General features: G+C 44.3%; 1 protein-coding gene and 8 non-coding genes across 10 annotated transcripts in view; all 9 read left to right on the top strand.

Annotated features, from left to right (window-relative positions):
• The first annotated feature begins 436 nt into the window (after positions 1–436).
• Positions 437–508, top strand: trnag-ucc. Its single transcript has one exon. It is a non-coding gene; the product is annotated as a tRNA-Gly (tRNA).
• Positions 509–3,148: 2,640 nt separating this feature from the next.
• Positions 3,149–3,220, top strand: trnag-ucc. The gene has a single exon. It is a non-coding gene; the product is annotated as a tRNA-Gly (tRNA).
• A 2,640-nt stretch (positions 3,221–5,860) lies between these two features.
• On the top strand, positions 5,861–5,932 carry trnag-ucc. The gene has a single exon. It is a non-coding gene; the product is annotated as a tRNA-Gly (tRNA).
• A 1,824-nt stretch (positions 5,933–7,756) lies between these two features.
• trnag-ucc lies at positions 7,757–7,828 on the top strand. Its single transcript has one exon. It is a non-coding gene; the product is annotated as a tRNA-Gly (tRNA).
• A 2,640-nt stretch (positions 7,829–10,468) lies between these two features.
• Positions 10,469–10,540, top strand: trnag-ucc. The gene has a single exon. It is a non-coding gene; the product is annotated as a tRNA-Gly (tRNA).
• A 1,824-nt stretch (positions 10,541–12,364) lies between these two features.
• Positions 12,365–12,436, top strand: trnag-ucc. Its single transcript has one exon. It is a non-coding gene; the product is annotated as a tRNA-Gly (tRNA).
• Positions 12,437–15,076: 2,640 nt separating this feature from the next.
• trnag-ucc lies at positions 15,077–15,148 on the top strand. The gene has a single exon. It is a non-coding gene; the product is annotated as a tRNA-Gly (tRNA).
• Positions 15,149–15,708: 560 nt separating this feature from the next.
• Positions 15,709–15,781, top strand: trnam-cau. The gene has a single exon. It is a non-coding gene; the product is annotated as a tRNA-Met (tRNA).
• Positions 15,782–17,609: 1,828 nt separating this feature from the next.
• The window catches only part of LOC110508194 (glypican-5), a 262,645-nt gene continuing 259,295 nt past the window's right edge, over positions 17,610–20,959 (top strand). For both annotated transcript variants that reach the window (XM_036966675.1, XM_036966674.1), the window contains exon 1: positions 17,610–18,039. In XM_036966675.1, coding sequence (XP_036822570.1) covers positions 17,874–18,039 — 166 coding nt within the window. In that variant the 5' untranslated portion in view covers positions 17,610–17,873. The remainder of the gene's footprint in view (positions 18,040–20,959) is intronic.

The raw sequence follows: 20,959 nt of genomic DNA, 5'->3' as shown, positions 1-20,959 counted from the left end.
ACTTTTAAACATTTGAACCAGTCGACTGGTCGAAAGAACGGCTTTCGGTCGACTCGAAAAAATGTTGTTGGGGACTTCAGCAATGGATCAGTCAAATCATTTCTAGGTAACAATCAAATACCTTACTGTGATTGTTTTCAATGAAAATGATCCAAAATAAGCAAAAATGACTTGTTAGTAAAGACGAATTTGTCAAGCAAGAATTTTGCTAGGAATGTCTGGCATTGTCTGAGTGGAAAGGGGGAAACCTGAAAACTAGCTGTTATTGGCAGAGCCGTTTGGAACTCTTTGTTATTGGTCTATTAACTCATTTACCGCCTGGTGATGTCAGTGATGTGTTTTTAGGGAATCCCATTATTATTCTGCAAATGTCAAATGTAGGTTTTCTTTTACTTTCATTTTCAAACAGAGACTGCTCCTGGTAGTTATTTAGTAAGCGTTGGTGGTATAGTGGTGAGCATAGCTGCCTTCCAAGCAGTTGACCCGGGTTCGATTCCCGGCCAACGCAACTGGGTATTTTGTTTGAATCACCAAATAGGGCTGACACCTTTTAGTCAACTGGTCCATAGGCTGTTGGTCGACTGAGAATTTTGTAGTTGAGCAGTTGCCCCAAAAAAAGATTTATGGCACGTCTTGATTGACACATATCTCAGTGGACCAATCCATTGCTGAAGCCGCGGGGGATGGAAACGTTATAAAATAGGCCTACCTGATTACTTCTTGTCCTTGCGTAAATAGCCTGATATTAAGCCTACAGCTGTGTCTGCCCGGAGGTCACTGGCAGGGGAAACTGAGGGTCCAAAATATATTATACAACGTTGCAAGTTTGTTAGCTCAAGCATCTGGCTGGACCAAGTTGATTAGTTGCTACATTGTTTCATGTTCCTTGCAGAAAGGCCATGTGTAGCCAAAGTGATTTATTTTTTATCAGAATATTTTTTCCACCTTCAGACTGTAATGATTTTATTTGTTGGCTTTATGTAGGCCGTTTTTACATTGTTGGCAATGGCAAGAGGCTCCCACGCTGAGGTCTGTCCAACGCTGGTCCGACCAAGCTGACTCCACACTCCAAGACTGCTTCCATCACGTGGACTGGGACATGTTTCGTATTGCGTCAGACAACAACATTGACGAATACGCTGATTCGGTGTGCGAGTTCATTAGAACGTGCGTTGAAGATGTCGTTCCCATAGCAACGATTAAAACATTCCCTAACCAGAAACCGTGGATTGATGGCAGCATTCGCGTGAAACTGAAAGCGCGAACCAGTGCTTTTAATCAGGGCAAGGTGTCTGGTAACATGACCGAATACAAACAGTGCAGCTATTCCCTCCGCAAGGCTATCAAACAAGCTAAGCGTCAGTACAGAGACAAAGTAGAATCTCAATTCAACGGCTCAGACACAAGAGGCATGTGGCAGGGTCTACAGTCAATCACGGACTACAGGAAGAAATCCAGCACAGTCACGGACCAGGATGTCCTGCTCCCAGACAGACTTAATAACTTTTTTTCCCGCTTTGAGGACAATACAGTGCCACTGACACGGCCTGCAACGAAAACATGCGGTCTCTCCTTCACTGCAGCCGAGGTGAGTAAGACATTTAAACGTGTTAACCCTCGCAAGGCTGCAGGCCCAGACGGCATCCCCAGCCGCGCCCTCAGAGCATGCGCAGACCAGCTGGCCGGTGTGTTTACGGACATATTCAATCAATCCCTATACCAGTCTGCTGTTCCCACATGCTTCAAGAGGGCCACCATTGTTCCTGTTCCCAAGAAAGCTAAGGTAACTGAGCTAAACGACTACAGCCCCGTAGCACTCACTTCCGTCATCATGAAGTGCTTTGAGAGACTAGTCAAGGACCATATCACCTCCACCCTACCTGACACCCTAGACCCACTCCAATTTGCTTACCGCCCAAATAGGTCCACAGACGATGCAATCTCAACCACACTGCACACTGCCCTAACCCATCTGGACAAGAGGAATACCTATGTGAGAATGCTGTTCATCGACTACAGCTCGGCATTCAACACCATAGTACCCTCCAAGCTCGTCATCAAGCTCGAGACCCTGGGTCTCGACCCCGCCCTGTGCAACTGGGTACTGGACTTCCTGACGGGCCGCCCCCAGGTGGTGAGGGTAGGCAACAACATCTCCTCCCCGCTGATCCTCAACACTGGGGCCCCACAAGGGTGCGTTCTGAGCCCTCTCCTGTACTCCCTGTTCACCCACGACTGCGTGGCCACGCACGCCTCCAACTCAATCATCAAGTTTGCGGACGACACAACAGTGGTAGGCTTGATTACCAACAACGACGAGACGGCCTACAGGGAGGAGGTGAGGGCCCTCGGAGTGTGGTGTCAGCATTACCATCTGCTAACCATGTGTATGTGACAAATAAAATTTGATTTGATTTGATTTGATTTGAGATGGGACAAGACTGTAACTACCAATTGGATATCATGAAATTTGGCGGTAAAAAATAAATGAAAGGTTAATTGGCACTCTAAATGGAAACTGACCCCCTGGTGTAGCCTAATGCCTGGAGCGTAATGGTGCAAAGGCCATCAGCAGCGGGAGGAGGAGATTCGGGAAAAGGTTTTGTTCTTCAGGTTAGGTTAGGGCACCCTCTTGAGTAATGCTTAAAGCATCAGACAAGCTCAATAGCCTACATATAGTTGGTTTTATTCAGTTTATATATGGAAAAACACACTTTTAAACATTTGAACCAGTCGACTGGTCGAAAGAACGGCTTTCGGTCGACTCGAAAAAATGTTGTTGGGGACTTCAGCAATGGATCAGTCAAATCATTTCTAGGTAACAATCAAATACCTTACTGTGATTGTTTTCAATGAAAATGATCCAAAATAAGCAAAAATGACTTGTTAGTAAAGACGAATTTGTCAAGCAAGAATTTTGCTAGGAATGTCTGGCATTGTCTGAGTGGAAAGGGGGAAACCTGAAAACTAGCTGTTATTGGCAGAGCCGTTTGGAACTCTTTGTTATTGGTCTATTAACTCATTTACCGCCTGGTGATGTCAGTGATGTGTTTTTAGGGAATCCCATTATTATTCTGCAAATGTCAAATGTAGGTTTTCTTTTACTTTCATTTTCAAACAGAGACTGCTCCTGGTAGTTATTTAGTAAGCGTTGGTGGTATAGTGGTGAGCATAGCTGCCTTCCAAGCAGTTGACCCGGGTTCGATTCCCGGCCAACGCAACTGGGTATTTTGTTTGAATCACCAAATAGGGCTGACACCTTTTAGTCAACTGGTCCATAGGCTGTTGGTCGACTGAGAATTTTGTAGTTGAGCAGTTGCCCCAAAAAAAGATTTATGGCACGTCTTGATTGACACATATCTCAGTGGACCAATCCATTGCTGAAGCCGCGGGGGATGGAAACGTTATAAAATAGGCCTACCTGATTACTTCTTGTCCTTGCGTAAATAGCCTGATATTAAGCCTACAGCTGTGTCTGCCCGGAGGTCACTGGCAGGGGAAACTGAGGGTCCAAAATATATTATACAACGTTGCAAGTTTGTTAGCTCAAGCATCTGGCTGGACCAAGTTGATTAGTTGCTACATTGTTTCATGTTCCTTGCAGAAAGGCCATGTGTAGCCAAAGTGATTTATTTTTTATCAGAATATTTTTTCCACCTTCAGACTGTAATGATTTTATTTGTTGGCTTTATGTAGGCCGTTTTTACATTGTTGGCAATGGCAAGAGGCTCCCACGCTGAGGTCTGTCCAACGCTGGTCCGACCAAGCTGACTCCACACTCCAAGACTGCTTCCATCACGTGGACTGGGACATGTTTCGTATTGCGTCAGACAACAACATTGACGAATACGCTGATTCGGTGTGCGAGTTCATTAGAACTTGCGTTGAAGATGTCGTTCCCATAGCAACGATTAAAACATTCCCTAACCAGAAACCGTGGATTGATGGCAGCATTCGCGTGAAACTGAAAGCGCGAACCAGTGCTTTTAATCAGGGCAAGGTGTCTGGTAACATGACCGAATACAAACAGTGCAGCTATTCCCTCCGCAAGGCTATCAAACAAGCTAAGCGTCAGTACAGAGACAAAGTAGAATCTCAATTCAACGGCTCAGACACAAGAGGCATGTGGCAGGGTCTACAGTCAATCACGGACTACAGGAAGAAATCCAGCACAGTCACGGACCAGGATGTCCTGCTCCCAGACAGACTTAATAACTTTTTTTCCCGCTTTGAGGACAATACAGTGCCACTGACACGGCCTGCAACGAAAACATGCGGTCTCTCCTTCACTGCAGCCGAGGTGAGTAAGACATTTAAACGTGTTAACCCTCGCAAGGCTGCAGGCCCAGACGGCATCCCCAGCCGCGCCCTCAGAGCATGCGCAGACCAGCTGGCCGGTGTGTTTACGGACATATTCAATCAATCCCTATACCAGTCTGCTGTTCCCACATGCTTCAAGAGGGCCACCATTGTTCCTGTTCCCAAGAAAGCTAAGGTAACTGAGCTAAACGACTACAGCCCCGTAGCACTCACTTCCGTCATCATGAAGTGCTTTGAGAGACTAGTCAAGGACCATATCACCTCCACCCTACCTGACACCCTAGACCCACTCCAATTTGCTTACCGCCCAAATAGGTCCACAGACGATGCAATCTCAACCACACTGCACACTGCCCTAACCCATCTGGACAAGAGGAATACCTATGTGAGAATGCTGTTCATCGACTACAGCTCGGCATTCAACACCATAGTACCCTCCAAGCTCGTCATCAAGCTCGAGACCCTGGGTCTCGACCCCGCCCTGTGCAACTGGGTACTGGACTTCCTGACGGGCCGCCCCCAGGTGGTGAGGGTAGGCAACAACATCTCCTCCCCGCTGATCCTCAACACTGGGGCCCCACAAGGGTGCGTTCTGAGCCCTCTCCTGTACTCCCTGTTCACCCACGACTGCGTGGCCACGCACGCCTCCAACTCAATCATCAAGTTTGCGGACGACACAACAGTGGTAGGCTTGATTACCAACAACGACGAGACGGCCTACAGGGAGGAGGTGAGGGCCCTCGGAGTGTGGTGTCAGCATTACCATCTGCTAACCATGTGTATGTGACAAATAAAATTTGATTTGATTTGATTTGATTTGAGATGGGACAAGACTGTAACTACCAATTGGATATCATGAAATTTGGCGGTAAAAAATAAATGAAAGGTTAATTGGCACTCTAAATGGAAACTGACCCCCTGGTGTAGCCTAATGCCTGGAGCGTAATGGTGCAAAGGCCATCAGCAGCGGGAGGAGGAGATTCGGGAAAAGGTTTTGTTCTTCAGGTTAGGTTAGGGCACCCTCTTGAGTAATGCTTAAAGCATCAGACAAGCTCAATAGCCTACATATAGTTGGTTTTATTCAGTTTATATATGGAAAAACACACTTTTAAACATTTGAACCAGTCGACTGGTCGAAAGAACGGCTTTCGGTCGACTCGAAAAAATGTTGTTGGGGACTTCAGCAATGGATCAGTCAAATCATTTCTAGGTAACAATCAAATACCTTACTGTGATTGTTTTCAATGAAAATGATCCAAAATAAGCAAAAATGACTTGTTAGTAAAGACGAATTTGTCAAGCAAGAATTTTGCTAGGAATGTCTGGCATTGTCTGAGTGGAAAGGGGGAAACCTGAAAACTAGCTGTTATTGGCAGAGCCGTTTGGAACTCTTTGTTATTGGTCTATTAACTCATTTACCGCCTGGTGATGTCAGTGATGTGTTTTTAGGGAATCCCATTATTATTCTGCAAATGTCAAATGTAGGTTTTCTTTTACTTTCATTTTCAAACAGAGACTGCTCCTGGTAGTTATTTAGTAAGCGTTGGTGGTATAGTGGTGAGCATAGCTGCCTTCCAAGCAGTTGACCCGGGTTCGATTCCCGGCCAACGCAACTGGGTATTTTGTTTGAATCACCCTTTGAAATGAATCTGCTAAAGGTCTAGTGCAGCTGTTTTTATCTCAGTATCAAATAGGGCTGACACCTTTTACTCAACTGGTCCATAGGCTGTTGGTCGACTGAGAATTTTGTAGTTGAGCAGTTGCCCCAAAAAAAGATTTATGGCACGTCTTGATTGACGCATATCTCAGTGGACCAATCCATTGCTGAAGCCGCGGGGGATGGAAACGTTATAAAATAGGCCTACCTGATTACTTCTTGTCCTTGCGTAAATAGCCTGATATTAAGCCTACAGCTGTGTCTGCCCGGAGGTCACTGGCAGGGGAAACTGAGGGTCCAAAATATATTATACAACGTTGCAAGTTTGTTAGCTCAAGCATCTGGCTGGACCAAGTTGATTAGTTGCTACATTGTTTCATGTTCCTTGCAGAAAGGCCATGTGTAGCCAAAGTGATTTATTTTTTATCAGAATATTTTTTCCACCTTCAGACTGTAATGATTTTATTTGTTGGCTTTATGTAGGCCGTTTTTACATTGTTGGCAATGGCAATAGAAGTGACTTTTAGATTTGTGTAGTTTTCATTTTGGTTTAGATATCATTTTTATTCACCACTTGAAAATGATTTTGAGATACGAAGACTTTACATATGAAATCAATCAAACTGTTCTACGAAAATATGCATATGAAAACCATAACTGGCACGCAGATCGGTAGTAATGGTAAGATAGGTTGTCGGGTCTCCTGAGTGGCGCAGTGTTCTAAGACACTGCAATGCAGAGCAGGATCCTGGTTCAAGCCTGTGTCCTCTGTTGCAGCCGGCCGCGACCGGGAGACCCATGAGGCGGTGCACAATTGGCCCGGTGTCGTCTCGTTTAGGGGACAGTTTGTCCGGCAGGGATGTTCTTGTCCCATCGCGCACTAGGGATTCCTGTGGAAGGCCGGGCGCAATGCACACTGACACGGTCGCCAGGTGTACTGTGTTTCCTCTGACACATTGGTGCAGCTGGTTTCCAGGTTAAGTGAGCAGTGCAGCTTGGCTGGGTTGTGTTTCAGAGGACGCGTGGCTCTCAACCTTCACCTATCCTGAGTCTGTTGTGGAGATGGGACAAGACTGTAACTACCAATTGGATATCATGAAATTTGGCGGTAAAAAATAAATGAAAGGTTAATTGGCACTCTAAATGGAAACTGACCCCCTGGTGTAGCCTAATGCCTGGAGCGTAATGGTGCAAAGGCCATCAGCAGCGGGAGGAGGAGATTCGGGAAAAGGTTTTGTTCTTCAGGTTAGGTTAGGGCACCCTCTTGAGTAATGCTTAAAGCATCAGACAAGCTCAATAGCCTACATATAGTTGGTTTTATTCAGTTTATATATAGAAAAACACACTTTTAAACATTTGAACCAGTCGACTGGTCGAAAGAACGGCTTTCGGTCGACTCGAAAAAAATTGTTGGGGACTTCAGCAATGGATCAGTCAAATCATTTCTAGGTAACAATCAAATACCTTACTGTGATTGTTTTCAATGAAAATGATCCAAAATAAGCAAAAATGACTTGTTAGTAAAGACGAATTTGTCAAGCAAGAATTTTGCTAGGAATGTCTGGCATTGTCTGAGTGGAAAGGGGGAAACCTGAAAACTAGCTGTTATTGGCAGAGCCGTTTGGAACTCTTTGTTATTGGTCTATTAACTCATTTACCGCCTGGTGATGTCAGTGATGTGTTTTTAGGGAATCCCATTATTATTCTGCAAATGTCAAATGTAGGTTTTCTATTACTTTCATTTTCAAACAGAGACTGCTCCTGGTAGTTATTTAGTAAGCGTTGGTGGTATAGTGGTGAGCATAGCTGCCTTCCAAGCAGTTGACCCGGGTTCGATTCCCGGCCAACGCAACTGGGTATTTTGTTTGAATCACCAAATAGGGCTGACACCTTTTAGTCAACTGGTCCATAGGCTGTTGGTCGACTGAGAATTTTGTAGTTGAGCAGTTGCCCCAAAAAAAGATTTATGGCACGTCTTGATTGACACATATCTCAGTGGACCAATCCATTGCTGAAGCCGCGGGGGATGGAAACGTTATAAAATAGGCCTACCTGATTACTTCTTGTCCTTGCGTAAATAGCCTGATATTAAGCCTACAGCTGTGTCTGCCCGGAGGTCACTGGCAGGGGAAACTGAGGGTCCAAAATATATTATACAACGTTGCAAGTTTGTTAGCTCAAGCATCTGGCTGGACCAAGTTGATTAGTTGCTACATTGTTTCATGTTCCTTGCAGAAAGGCCATGTGTAGCCAAAGTGATTTATTTTTTATCAGAATATTTTTTCCACCTTCAGACTGTAATGATTTTATTTGTTGGCTTTATGTAGGCCGTTTTTACATTGTTGGCAATGGCAAGAGGCTCCCACGCTGAGGTCTGTCCAACGCTGGTCCGACCAAGCTGACTCCACACTCCAAGACTGCTTCCATCACGTGGACTGGGACATGTTTCGTATTGCGTCAGACAACAACATTGACGAATACGCTGATTCGGTGTGCGAGTTCATTAGAACGTGCGTTGAAGATGTCGTTCCCATAGCAACGATTAAAACATTCCCTAACCAGAAACCGTGGATTGATGGCAGCATTCGCGTGAAACTGAAAGCGCGAACCAGTGCTTTTAATCAGGGCAAGGTGTCTGGTAACATGACCGAATACAAACAGTGCAGCTATTCCCTCCGCAAGGCTATCAAACAAGCTAAGCGTCAGTACAGAGACAAAGTAGAATCTCAATTCAACGGCTCAGACACAAGAGGCATGTGGCAGGGTCTACAGTCAATCACGGACTACAGGAAGAAATCCAGCACAGTCACGGACCAGGATGTCCTGCTCCCAGACAGACTTAATAACTTTTTTTCCCGCTTTGAGGACAATACAGTGCCACTGACACGGCCTGCAACGAAAACATGCGGTCTCTCCTTCACTGCAGCCGAGGTGAGTAAGACATTTAAACGTGTTAACCCTCGCAAGGCTGCAGGCCCAGACGGCATCCCCAGCCGCGCCCTCAGAGCATGCGCAGACCAGCTGGCCGGTGTGTTTACGGACATATTCAATCAATCCCTATACCAGTCTGCTGTTCCCACATGCTTCAAGAGGGCCACCATTGTTCCTGTTCCCAAGAAAGCTAAGGTAACTGAGCTAAACGACTACAGCCCCGTAGCACTCACTTCCGTCATCATGAAGTGCTTTGAGAGACTAGTCAAGGACCATATCACCTCCACCCTACCTGACACCCTAGACCCACTCCAATTTGCTTACCGCCCAAATAGGTCCACAGACGATGCAATCTCAACCACACTGCACACTGCCCTAACCCATCTGGACAAGAGGAATACCTATGTGAGAATGCTGTTCATCGACTACAGCTCGGCATTCAACACCATAGTACCCTCCAAGCTCGTCATCAAGCTCGAGACCCTGGGTCTCGACCCCGCCCTGTGCAACTGGGTACTGGACTTCCTGACGGGCCGCCCCCAGGTGGTGAGGGTAGGCAACAACATCTCCTCCCCGCTGATCCTCAACACTGGGGCCCCACAAGGGTGCGTTCTGAGCCCTCTCCTGTACTCCCTGTTCACCCACGACTGCGTGGCCACGCACGCCTCCAACTCAATCATCAAGTTTGCGGACGACACAACAGTGGTAGGCTTGATTACCAACAACGACGAGACGGCCTACAGGGAGGAGGTGAGGGCCCTCGGAGTGTGGTGTCAGCATTACCATCTGCTAACCATGTGTATGTGACAAATAAAATTTGATTTGATTTGATTTGATTTGAGATGGGACAAGACTGTAACTACCAATTGGATATCATGAAATTTGGCGGTAAAAAATAAATGAAAGGTTAATTGGCACTCTAAATGGAAACTGACCCCCTGGTGTAGCCTAATGCCTGGAGCGTAATGGTGCAAAGGCCATCAGCAGCGGGAGGAGGAGATTCGGGAAAAGGTTTTGTTCTTCAGGTTAGGTTAGGGCACCCTCTTGAGTAATGCTTAAAGCATCAGACAAGCTCAATAGCCTACATATAGTTGGTTTTATTCAGTTTATATATGGAAAAACACACTTTTAAACATTTGAACCAGTCGACTGGTCGAAAGAACGGCTTTCGGTCGACTCGAAAAAATGTTGTTGGGGACTTCAGCAATGGATCAGTCAAATCATTTCTAGGTAACAATCAAATACCTTACTGTGATTGTTTTCAATGAAAATGATCCAAAATAAGCAAAAATGACTTGTTAGTAAAGACGAATTTGTCAAGCAAGAATTTTGCTAGGAATGTCTGGCATTGTCTGAGTGGAAAGGGGGAAACCTGAAAACTAGCTGTTATTGGCAGAGCCGTTTGGAACTCTTTGTTATTGGTCTATTAACTCATTTACCGCCTGGTGATGTCAGTGATGTGTTTTTAGGGAATCCCATTATTATTCTGCAAATGTCAAATGTAGGTTTTCTTTTACTTTCATTTTCAAACAGAGACTGCTCCTGGTAGTTATTTAGTAAGCGTTGGTGGTATAGTGGTGAGCATAGCTGCCTTCCAAGCAGTTGACCCGGGTTCGATTCCCGGCCAACGCAACTGGGTATTTTGTTTGAATCACCCTTTGAAATGAATCTGCTAAAGGTCTAGTGCAGCTGTTTTTATCTCAGTATCAAATAGGGCTGACACCTTTTACTCAACTGGTCCATAGGCTGTTGGTCGACTGAGAATTTTGTAGTTGAGCAGTTGCCCCAAAAAAAGATTTATGGCACGTCTTGATTGACGCATATCTCAGTGGACCAATCCATTGCTGAAGCCGCGGGGGATGGAAACGTTATAAAATAGGCCTACCTGATTACTTCTTGTCCTTGCGTAAATAGCCTGATATTAAGCCTACAGCTGTGTCTGCCCGGAGGTCACTGGCAGGGGAAACTGAGGGTCCAAAATATATTATACAACGTTGCAAGTTTGTTAGCTCAAGCATCTGGCTGGACCAAGTTGATTAGTTGCTACATTGTTTCATGTTCCTTGCAGAAAGGCCATGTGTAGCCAAAGTGATTTATTTTTTATCAGAATATTTTTTCCACCTTCAGACTGTAATGATTTTATTTGTTGGCTTTATGTAGGCCGTTTTTACATTGTTGGCAATGGCAATAGAAGTGACTTTTAGATTTGTGTAGTTTTCATTTTGGTTTAGATATCATTTTTATTCACCACTTGAAAATGATTTTGAGATACGAAGACTTTACATATGAAATCAATCAAACTGTTCTACGAAAATATGCATATGAAAACCATAACTGGCACGCAGATCGGTAGTAATGGTAAGATAGGTTGTCGGGTCTCCTGAGTGGCGCAGTGTTCTAAGACACTGCAATGCAGAGCAGGATCCTGGTTCAAGCCTGTGTCCTCTGTTGCAGCCGGCCGCGACCGGGAGACCCATGAGGCGGTGCACAATTGGCCCGGTGTCGTCTCGTTTAGGGGACAGTTTGTCCGGCAGGGATGTTCTTGTCCCATCGCGCACTAGGGATTCCTGTGGAAGGCCGGGCGCAATGCACACTGACACGGTCGCCAGGTGTACTGTGTTTCCTCTGACACATTGGTGCAGCTGGTTTCCAGGTTAAGTGAGCAGTGCAGCTTGGCTGGGTTGTGTTTCAGAGGACGCGTGGCTCTCAACCTTCACCTATCCTGAGTCTGTTGTGGAGATGGGACAAGACTGTAACTACCAATTGGATATCATGAAATTTGGCGGTAAAAAATAAATGAAAGGTTAATTGGCACTCTAAATGGAAACTGACCCCCTGGTGTAGCCTAATGCCTGGAGCGTAATGGTGCAAAGGCCATCAGCAGCGGGAGGAGGAGATTCGGGAAAAGGTTTTGTTCTTCAGGTTAGGTTAGGGCACCCTCTTGAGTAATGCTTAAAGCATCAGACAAGCTCAATAGCCTACATATAGTTGGTTTTATTCAGTTTATATATAGAAAAACACACTTTTAAACATTTGAACCAGTCGACTGGTCGAAAGAACGGCTTTCGGTCGACTCGAAAAAAATTGTTGGGGACTTCAGCAATGGATCAGTCAAATCATTTCTAGGTAACAATCAAATACCTTACTGTGATTGTTTTCAATGAAAATGATCCAAAATAAGCAAAAATGACTTGTTAGTAAAGACGAATTTGTCAAGCAAGAATTTTGCTAGGAATGTCTGGCATTGTCTGAGTGGAAAGGGGGAAACCTGAAAACTAGCTGTTATTGGCAGAGCCGTTTGGAACTCTTTGTTATTGGTCTATTAACTCATTTACCGCCTGGTGATGTCAGTGATGTGTTTTTAGGGAATCCCATTATTATTCTGCAAATGTCAAATGTAGGTTTTCTATTACTTTCATTTTCAAACAGAGACTGCTCCTGGTAGTTATTTAGTAAGCGTTGGTGGTATAGTGGTGAGCATAGCTGCCTTCCAAGCAGTTGACCCGGGTTCGATTCCCGGCCAACGCAACTGGGTATTTTGTTTGAATCACCAAATAGGGCTGACACCTTTTAGTCAACTGGTCCATAGGCTGTTGGTCGACTGAGAATTTTGTAGTTGAGCAGTTGCCCCAAAAAAAGATTTATGGCACGTCTTGATTGACACATATCTCAGTGGACCAATCCATTGCTGAAGCCGCGGGGGATGGAAACGTTATAAAATAGGCCTACCTGATTACTTCTTGTCCTTGCGTAAATAGCCTGATATTAAGCCTACAGCTGTGTCTGCCCGGAGGTCACTGGCAGGGGAAACTGAGGGTCCAAAATATATTATACAACGTTGCAAGTTTGTTAGCTCAAGCATCTGGCTGGACCAAGTTGATTAGTTGCTACATTGTTTCATGTTCCTTGCAGAAAGGCCATGTGTAGCCAAAGTGATTTATTTTTTATCAGAATATTTTTTCCACCTTCAGACTGTAATGATTTTATTTGTTGGCTTTATGTAGGCCGTTTTTACATTGTTGGCAATGGCAAGAGGCTCCCACGCTGAGGTCTGTCCAACGCTGGTCCGACCAAGCTGACTCCACACTCCAAGACTGCTTCCATCACGTGGACTGGGACATGTTTCGTATTGCGTCAGACAACAACATTGACGAATACGCTGATTCGGTGTGCGAGTTCATTAGAACGTGCGTTGAAGATGTCGTTCCCATAGCAACGATTAAAACATTCCCTAACCAGAAACCGTGGATTGATGGCAGCATTCGCGTGAAACTGAAAGCGCGAACCAGTGTTTTTAATCAGGGCAAGGTGTCTGGTAACATGACCGAATACAAACAGTGCAGCTATTCCCTCCGCAAGGCTATCAAACAAGCTAAGCGTCAGTACAGAGACAAAGTAGAATCTCAATTCAACGGCTCAGACACAAGAGGCATGTGGCAGGGTCTACAGTCAATCACGGACTACAGGAAGAAATCCAGCACAGTCACGGACCAGGATGTCCTGCTCCCAGACAGACTTAATAACTTTTTTTCCCGCTTTGAGGACAATACAGTGCCACTGACACGGCCTGCAACGAAAACATGCGGTCTCTCCTTCACTGCAGCCGAGGTGAGTAAGACATTTAAACGTGTTAACCCTCGCAAGGCTGCAGGCCCAGACGGCATCCCCAGCCGCGCCCTCAGAGCATGCGCAGACCAGCTGGCCGGTGTGTTTACGGACATATTCAATCAATCCCTATACCAGTCTGCTGTTCCCACATGCTTCAAGAGGGCCACCATTGTTCCTGTTCCCAAGAAAGCTAAGGTAACTGAGCTAAACGACTACAGCCCCGTAGCACTCACTTCCGTCATCATGAAGTGCTTTGAGAGACTAGTCAAGGACCATATCACCTCCACCCTACCTGACACCCTAGACCCACTCCAATTTGCTTACCGCCCAAATAGGTCCACAGACGATGCAATCTCAACCACACTGCACACTGCCCTAACCCATCTGGACAAGAGGAATACCTATGTGAGAATGCTGTTCATCGACTACAGCTCGGCATTCAACACCATAGTACCCTCCAAGCTCGTCATCAAGCTCGAGACCCTGGGTCTCGACCCCGCCCTGTGCAACTGGGTACTGGACTTCCTGACGGGCCGCCCCCAGGTGGTGAGGGTAGGCAACAACATCTCCTCCCCGCTGATCCTCAACACTGGGGCCCCACAAGGGTGCGTTCTGAGCCCTCTCCTGTACTCCCTGTTCACCCACGACTGCGTGGCCACGCACGCCTCCAACTCAATCATCAAGTTTGCGGACGACACAACAGTGGTAGGCTTGATTACCAACAACGACGAGACGGCCTACAGGGAGGAGGTGAGGGCCCTCGGAGTGTGGTGTCAGCATTACCATCTGCTAACCATGTGTATGTGACAAATAAAATTTGATTTGATTTGATTTGATTTGAGATGGGACAAGACTGTAACTACCAATTGGATATCATGAAATTTGGCGGTAAAAAATAAATGAAAGGTTAATTGGCACTCTAAATGGAAACTGACCCCCTGGTGTAGCCTAATGCCTGGAGCGTAATGGTGCAAAGGCCATCAGCAGCGGGAGGAGGAGATTCGGGAAAAGGTTTTGTTCTTCAGGTTAGGTTAGGGCACCCTCTTGAGTAATGCTTAAAGCATCAGACAAGCTCAATAGCCTACATATAGTTGGTTTTATTCAGTTTATATATGGAAAAACACACTTTTAAACATTTGAACCAGTCGACTGGTCGAAAGAACGGCTTTCGGTCGACTCGAAAAAATGTTGTTGGGGACTTCAGCAATGGATCAGTCAAATCATTTCTAGGTAACAATCAAATACCTTACTGTGATTGTTTTCAATGAAAATGATCCAAAATAAGCAAAAATGACTTGTTAGTAAAGACGAATTTGTCAAGCAAGAATTTTGCTAGGAATGTCTGGCATTGTCTGAGTGGAAAGGGGGAAACCTGAAAACTAGCTGTTATTGGCAGAGCCGTTTGGAACTCTTTGTTATTGGTCTATTAACTCATTTACCGCCTGGTGATGTCAGTGATGTGTTTTTAGGGAATCCCATTATTATTCTGCAAATGTCAAATGTAGGTTTTCTTTTACTTTCATTTTCAAACAGAGACTGCTCCTGGTAGTTATTTAGTAAGCGTTGGTGGTATAGTGGTGAGCATAGCTGCCTTCCAAGCAGTTGACCCGGGTTCGATTCCCGGCCAACGCAACTGGGTATTTTGTTTGAATCACCCTTTGAAATGAATCTGCTAAAGGTCTAGTGCAGCTGTTTTTATCTCAGTATCAAATAGGGCTGACACCTTTTACTCAACTGGTCCATAGGCTGTTGGTCGACTGAGAATTTTGTAGTTGAGCAGTTGCCCCAAAAAAAGATTTATGGCACGTCTTGATTGACGCATATCTCAGTGGACCAATCCATTGCTGAAGCCGCGGGGGATGGAAACGTTATAAAATACGCATTTGTTTTGTTTTATTGGGGTCGTGAGTGTTTCTTATTATTTTTATTGGCCTCAATCCTATTTCTTTCTTTTTCTTTCTCTTGTCCTCAATTCTATTTCATTCATAGGGCATGTGGTGCATTCTGACAAAGAGCGGGGAGGGGTGACCTTAAACTGCTCCTCCATGTGACAGGCTGCAGCATTTTTTTCTTTCAGTAAAAATATTTTACTTGAGCTTGGGACAAAGAAATATTTACGATCAACCCCCACGTATACTGTGAATATTTCATATATCCTTCATATGCAATCTCCCCCTCCTTTTATGTCATGTGCCTCCTTAGCGCAGTAGGTAGCGCGTCAGTCTCATAATCTGAAGGTCGTGAGTTCGATCCTCACAGGGGGCAGACTTTTTTGCGTCCTCTTGATTTTAGTATTTAGCAGTTTACCTATATTTCAAACGTGTTGGTTTTTGGAATGCCTCAAAAAATTGTCAGACTCCATTCACCCAAGTCATAGACTATTCTCTCTGCTACCGCACAGCAAGTGGTACTGGAGAGCCAAGTTTAGTCCAGTCCAGGTTTACATTTTTCACCGTTTTTTCAGGGTTTCTCTCTGAAAATCACACTTTTTAATAGAAAAACAACACAATTGGATGTTCTAAATCCACAACAATGCTTAAACCAACCAAATTTTGAGGCCTGGAAAAAATCAGAGAACTTTGGTTGTAGTTGCCCTTTAATTCAAGTGCACGCCTAACAAGATGCTGATGTTTAGCTGTGTTTTTGTGGGGCACATGTAATGGTAGAGTTTGCAAAACAAATACCCACTGGATGGATTAAAATAATTATGATATCATATAGGCCTAGACTTTGTAGTTGACATTTAATTGTTTCAAGTTCCTCTGCGTATACATGATTGACGATCCGTAATGGTCCACCCACACAGACAGTGTGGTGAAGAAGGCACAACAGGAGGCTGAAGAAATTTGTCTTGTCACGTAAAATCTTCACAAACTTTTACAGATGCACAACTGAGAGCAACCTGTCCGCCTGTATCACCACCTGGGACGGCAAGTGCACCGCCCGCAACCGCAGGGCTCTCCATAGGGTGGTGCCCAACGCATCACCGGGGGTGAACTTCCTGCCCTCCAGGACACCGACAGCACCCAATGTCACATGAAGGCCAAAAATGGCTTGCTCCTGAACGGGGTGGTGTACCTAATACATTTTGAATCAACCATTCCCTTTATTGGGTTAAATAGGATGTCAGTAATTCTGCTCCCCAACTTTGTTGTTTTGTGGGTGTTACACATTTGAAGAGAAACCTATGGATTTTCCAGGTTTAACCATTTGGGAACACTGGGTATAGTGATATATCAATGCACAATCCATATGTACCTCACCATGAAGCTGTTATAGCCTTATTATTACAGTAAATTAAATACTCAAAGCTGAAAATTATTTATTAATATCTGACACCCCTTCTTTCAACAGAGAGGGTGGAGGATGAACGAGTGGAGGAGACTGAAAGCAGGCATGGGTTGGGCCAAAATGAAGCATGCATGCATGCAGTAATTCCTTACATTGAAAGCAATCTTTCTCTTTTGTGTTTCTTTACATAACCACTATCACAACCACTAATTTAAGCATTTTATAACCAGGAAAAAGTAGAATGTAGCAAATAAGATATTTTGTCATTTGTGTGAATTATTCTTATTCATAACATACAGTACAAATGTGTTGTGTCCTGTGTGCCTTTGCGTTTCACCAGAAGAGGGCAGTAAAGTACACTAAACAATCCTGTATTTGCTTCAGCGTGGAGATAGAAAGCTCGATTTTTACTTCGTAACAGGCAATATAGACATTTGCAGTTGTGTGTTTGGGTAGGTTTTTCAGCGACTTTCCAACAAAATATTATTCAGTCATCTGGATAATTTAATTCCAAAGACCATATAGTCCTTGCTAATTATTAAATACATCTGAATATTTTTTGTTTTATAAAGAGCATGATTTGTCAGATTGTCAATCAACTCAAGTGCCATTTGGAATTCTAGTTGTACACGCAGTGTCCTGTTTATTAGGTACAACCAGTACCGGTTCGGACCCCCTTTGCCTCCAGAACAGCCTGAAAAGATGATATTATTCATTAATATCTGACTCCCCTTTTTTGAACAGAGAGGGCGGGGGTCTAGCGAGAGGGGAGAGTGAAAGCGCACATGGCTTGAGGGAGAGAAGGAAGCGTGCACGCAGTCGAACAGCGCCTGTGTTGAGAGTGGTACATCTACAAATCTTGGTCCACAATACCGTCTCATATAAACTCAGTGTGGGATTGCCTTTATGCACAAAAAACAATAATGTGAGAACCCGATGCAGACGTCGTATCATGGACGTTTAATAGTATCAACTGCTACTTTTTATTTGTGTCATACATTTTTTAACAGGCCGTGAAATCATCGATTTACACTAAACCCACGGATACCTGGATTGAGATGCAGCAATGTCCCGAGGAATATGCCCACGCGTACATTTCTGGTGGATGTTTTCAGTTCTGTTTCTGGTGAAAGTAGTGGATGTTGGGGCATACAGCTGTCATGAGGTGAAGACCGCTTTCCAGGTGCGACAGATCGGCCCACTGAAGTGGGTACCGGAGACTCCTGGGACAGGTGAGTGTGTGCATTTCCCGCGGTCAGCAGTGACAGTTTACATTAGAGTAATTTACGCTTTGCACTTTGCAGCGAGATCATCCCGACTGTTTATAATTTTGAATTCAAATATAATAGATTTTCTATTGCATTTCTTTCCAGGAGTTGGTTCATCTGTATCCACCTCTCTATTAAACTTTGTCACTCTTGTAAATTTCGTTTTTTGAAATTAGAATGATGTAAATGAGAAATGTTAGAAATGTTAGAAGGACAACACAGCTACCTTGTCAGCACTTTGATCAACAACATGTACGTATCTGGAAAAGAGGCTTGTGAAATGTAGATTCACAGTCAGAATTGTCATTCCTCTGGTTGGCTCCTGTCAGGAGCGCACGTGGTTCTCTCAATACACTTTGGCTCAACAATAGCTATTCAACCAAGCATGACATTACTATTAAAATGGTATATTCTGAATCAGGAGAAAATGGGCAAAAATCCACTGCTTGTTAGAAGGACAACACAGCTACCTTGTCAACACTTTGATCAACAAAATATACATATCTGGAAAAGAAGCTCGTGAAATGTAGATTCAGAATTGTCATTCCTCTGGCACGCCCCTGTCAGGAGCGCACGTGGTTCTCTCTACACAATCTTTCTGAGAGCGGGTGTAAATACAATACTGACAGAACCAGTTAAAATTAGTTTTAGATTTTTTTGCTCAACAATAGCTATTCAACCAAGCATGACTATTAAAATGGTATATTCTGTATCAGGAGAAGATGGACAAAAATCCACTGCTTATCTGGGGGGGAGGGGGTTATTTGTTTCTGCCAGATTTCAATCTTTAATAGCTCTTAGCATGCCATGACAATGAAAGTAAAATATTCTGAATTGGGGAGGATGGACAAAAATCCATTTTTATTTTTTTTTGCTTTCAATCGTCAATGTCTCTAAGACAAGCCATGACAATGAAAATGAAATATTCTGAATCAGGGGAGGATGCACAAAAATCCATGTTTTTTATATATAGTGCCAGTCAAAAGTTTGGACACACCTACTCATTCCAGTGTTTTTCATTATTTGTGTCACATTCTGACCTTAGTTCCATTGTTTTAGTATGGTCAGGGCGTGAGTTGGGGTGGGCAGTCTGTGTTCTTTTTTCTATAATTTGGGATTTCTGTGTTCGGCCTGGTATGGTTCTCAATCAGAGGCAGCTGTCAATCGTTGTCCCTGATTGAGAATCATACTTAGGTAGCCTGGTTTCACTTTTGAGTTGTGGGTGTTTGTTTCCTGTTGTAATGTTTGTTTCACATTTCAGGACTGTTTCGGTTGGTATCATTCACTTTGTTATTTTGTATTCGTTAGTGTTCAGTTTAATAAACTAAAATGGACACTTACCACGCTGCACATTGGTCCGACCTCTCCTACTCCTCCTCAGACAAAGAGGAGGAAAGCCATTACAATTTGTATTATTTTCTACATTATACAATAATAGTGAAGACATCAAAACAATGAAATAACACATATGGAATCATGTAGTAACTAAAAATGTTTTTTTAACAAATCAAATATATTTTATTGATGACAGCTTTGCACACTCTTGGCATTCTCTCAACCAGCTTCATGAGGTAGTCACCTAGTATGGATTTCAATTAACAGGCGTGCCTTGTTTAAAGTTAATTTGTGGAATTTCTTTCCTTCTTAATGTGTTTGAGACAATCAGTTGTGTTGTGACAAGGTAGGGTTGGTATACAGAAGATAGTCCTATTTGGTAAAAGACCAAGTCCATATTATGGCAAGAACAGCTCAAATAAGCAAAGAGAAACAACAGTCCGTCATTACTTTAAGACATGAAGGTCAATCAATCTGGAAAATTTTAAGAACTTTGAATGTTTCTTTAAGTGCATGTTTCTTCAAGTGCAGTCCTTCTTGGTCAAATAACCCTTACACCATCAAGCGCTATGATGAAACTGGCTCTCATGAGGACCGCCACAGGAAAGGAAGCCCCAGAGTTGTACTTTTTATGACCCTTATTTAACTAGGCAAGTCAGTTAAGAACAAATTCTTATTTACAATGATGGCCTACTGGGAAACAGTGGGTTAACTGCCTTGTTCAGGGGGAGAACGAAAGATTTTTACCTCATCAGCTTGGGGATTCGATCCAGCAACCTTTCAGTAACTTTCCCAACGCTCTAACCGCTAGGGCACCAATAAGAAGAAGAGATTTGCTTGTGCAGCGAAACAACCGCCGTGTCTTTGTGAGCCATAGAGTAGGTGAACGGATGATCTCCCCATATGTGGTTCCCACCGTGAAGCATGGAGGAAGAGGTGTGATGGTGTGGGGGTACTTTACTGCTCACAATGTCTGTGATTTATTTAGAATTCAAGGCACACTTAACCAGCATGCCTACCATTGCATTCTGCAGCGATACGCCATTCCATCTGGCTTGCGCTTAGTGGGACTAGACATTGACTCAACACACTTCCGGGCTGTGTCAGGGCTATTTGACCAGGAAGGAGAGTGATGGAGTGCTGCATCAGATGACCTGGCCTCCACAATCACCCGACCTCAAGCCAAATGAGATGGCATGGAATGAAAGGCCGCTCAGCAAGGAAGAAGCCACTGCTCAAAAAACGTCATCATGAGGGATGGACAATTATGTGGATATATTGAAGGAACATCTCAAGACATCAGTCAGGAATTTAAAGCTTGGTCGCAAATGGGTTGTCCAAATGGACAATGACCCCAAGCATACTTCCAAAGTTCTGGCAAAATGGCTTAAGGACAACAAAGTCAAGGTATTGGTGTGGCCATCACAAAGCCCTGACCTCAATCCTATAGAACATTTGTGGGCAGAACTGAAAAAGCGTGTGCGAGCAAGGAGGCCTACAAACCTGACACAGTTACACCAGCTCTGTCAGGAGGAATTGGCCAAAATTC

The sequence above is a fragment of the Oncorhynchus mykiss genome, chromosome 28 (assembly GCF_013265735.2).
Source record: "Oncorhynchus mykiss isolate Arlee chromosome 28, USDA_OmykA_1.1, whole genome shotgun sequence".
In the NCBI taxonomy this organism is placed as follows: Eukaryota; Metazoa; Chordata; class Actinopteri; order Salmoniformes; family Salmonidae; genus Oncorhynchus; species Oncorhynchus mykiss.
The sequence above is the reverse complement of the archived record's forward strand: the minus strand, read 5'-3'. Positions and strand labels throughout refer to the sequence as shown.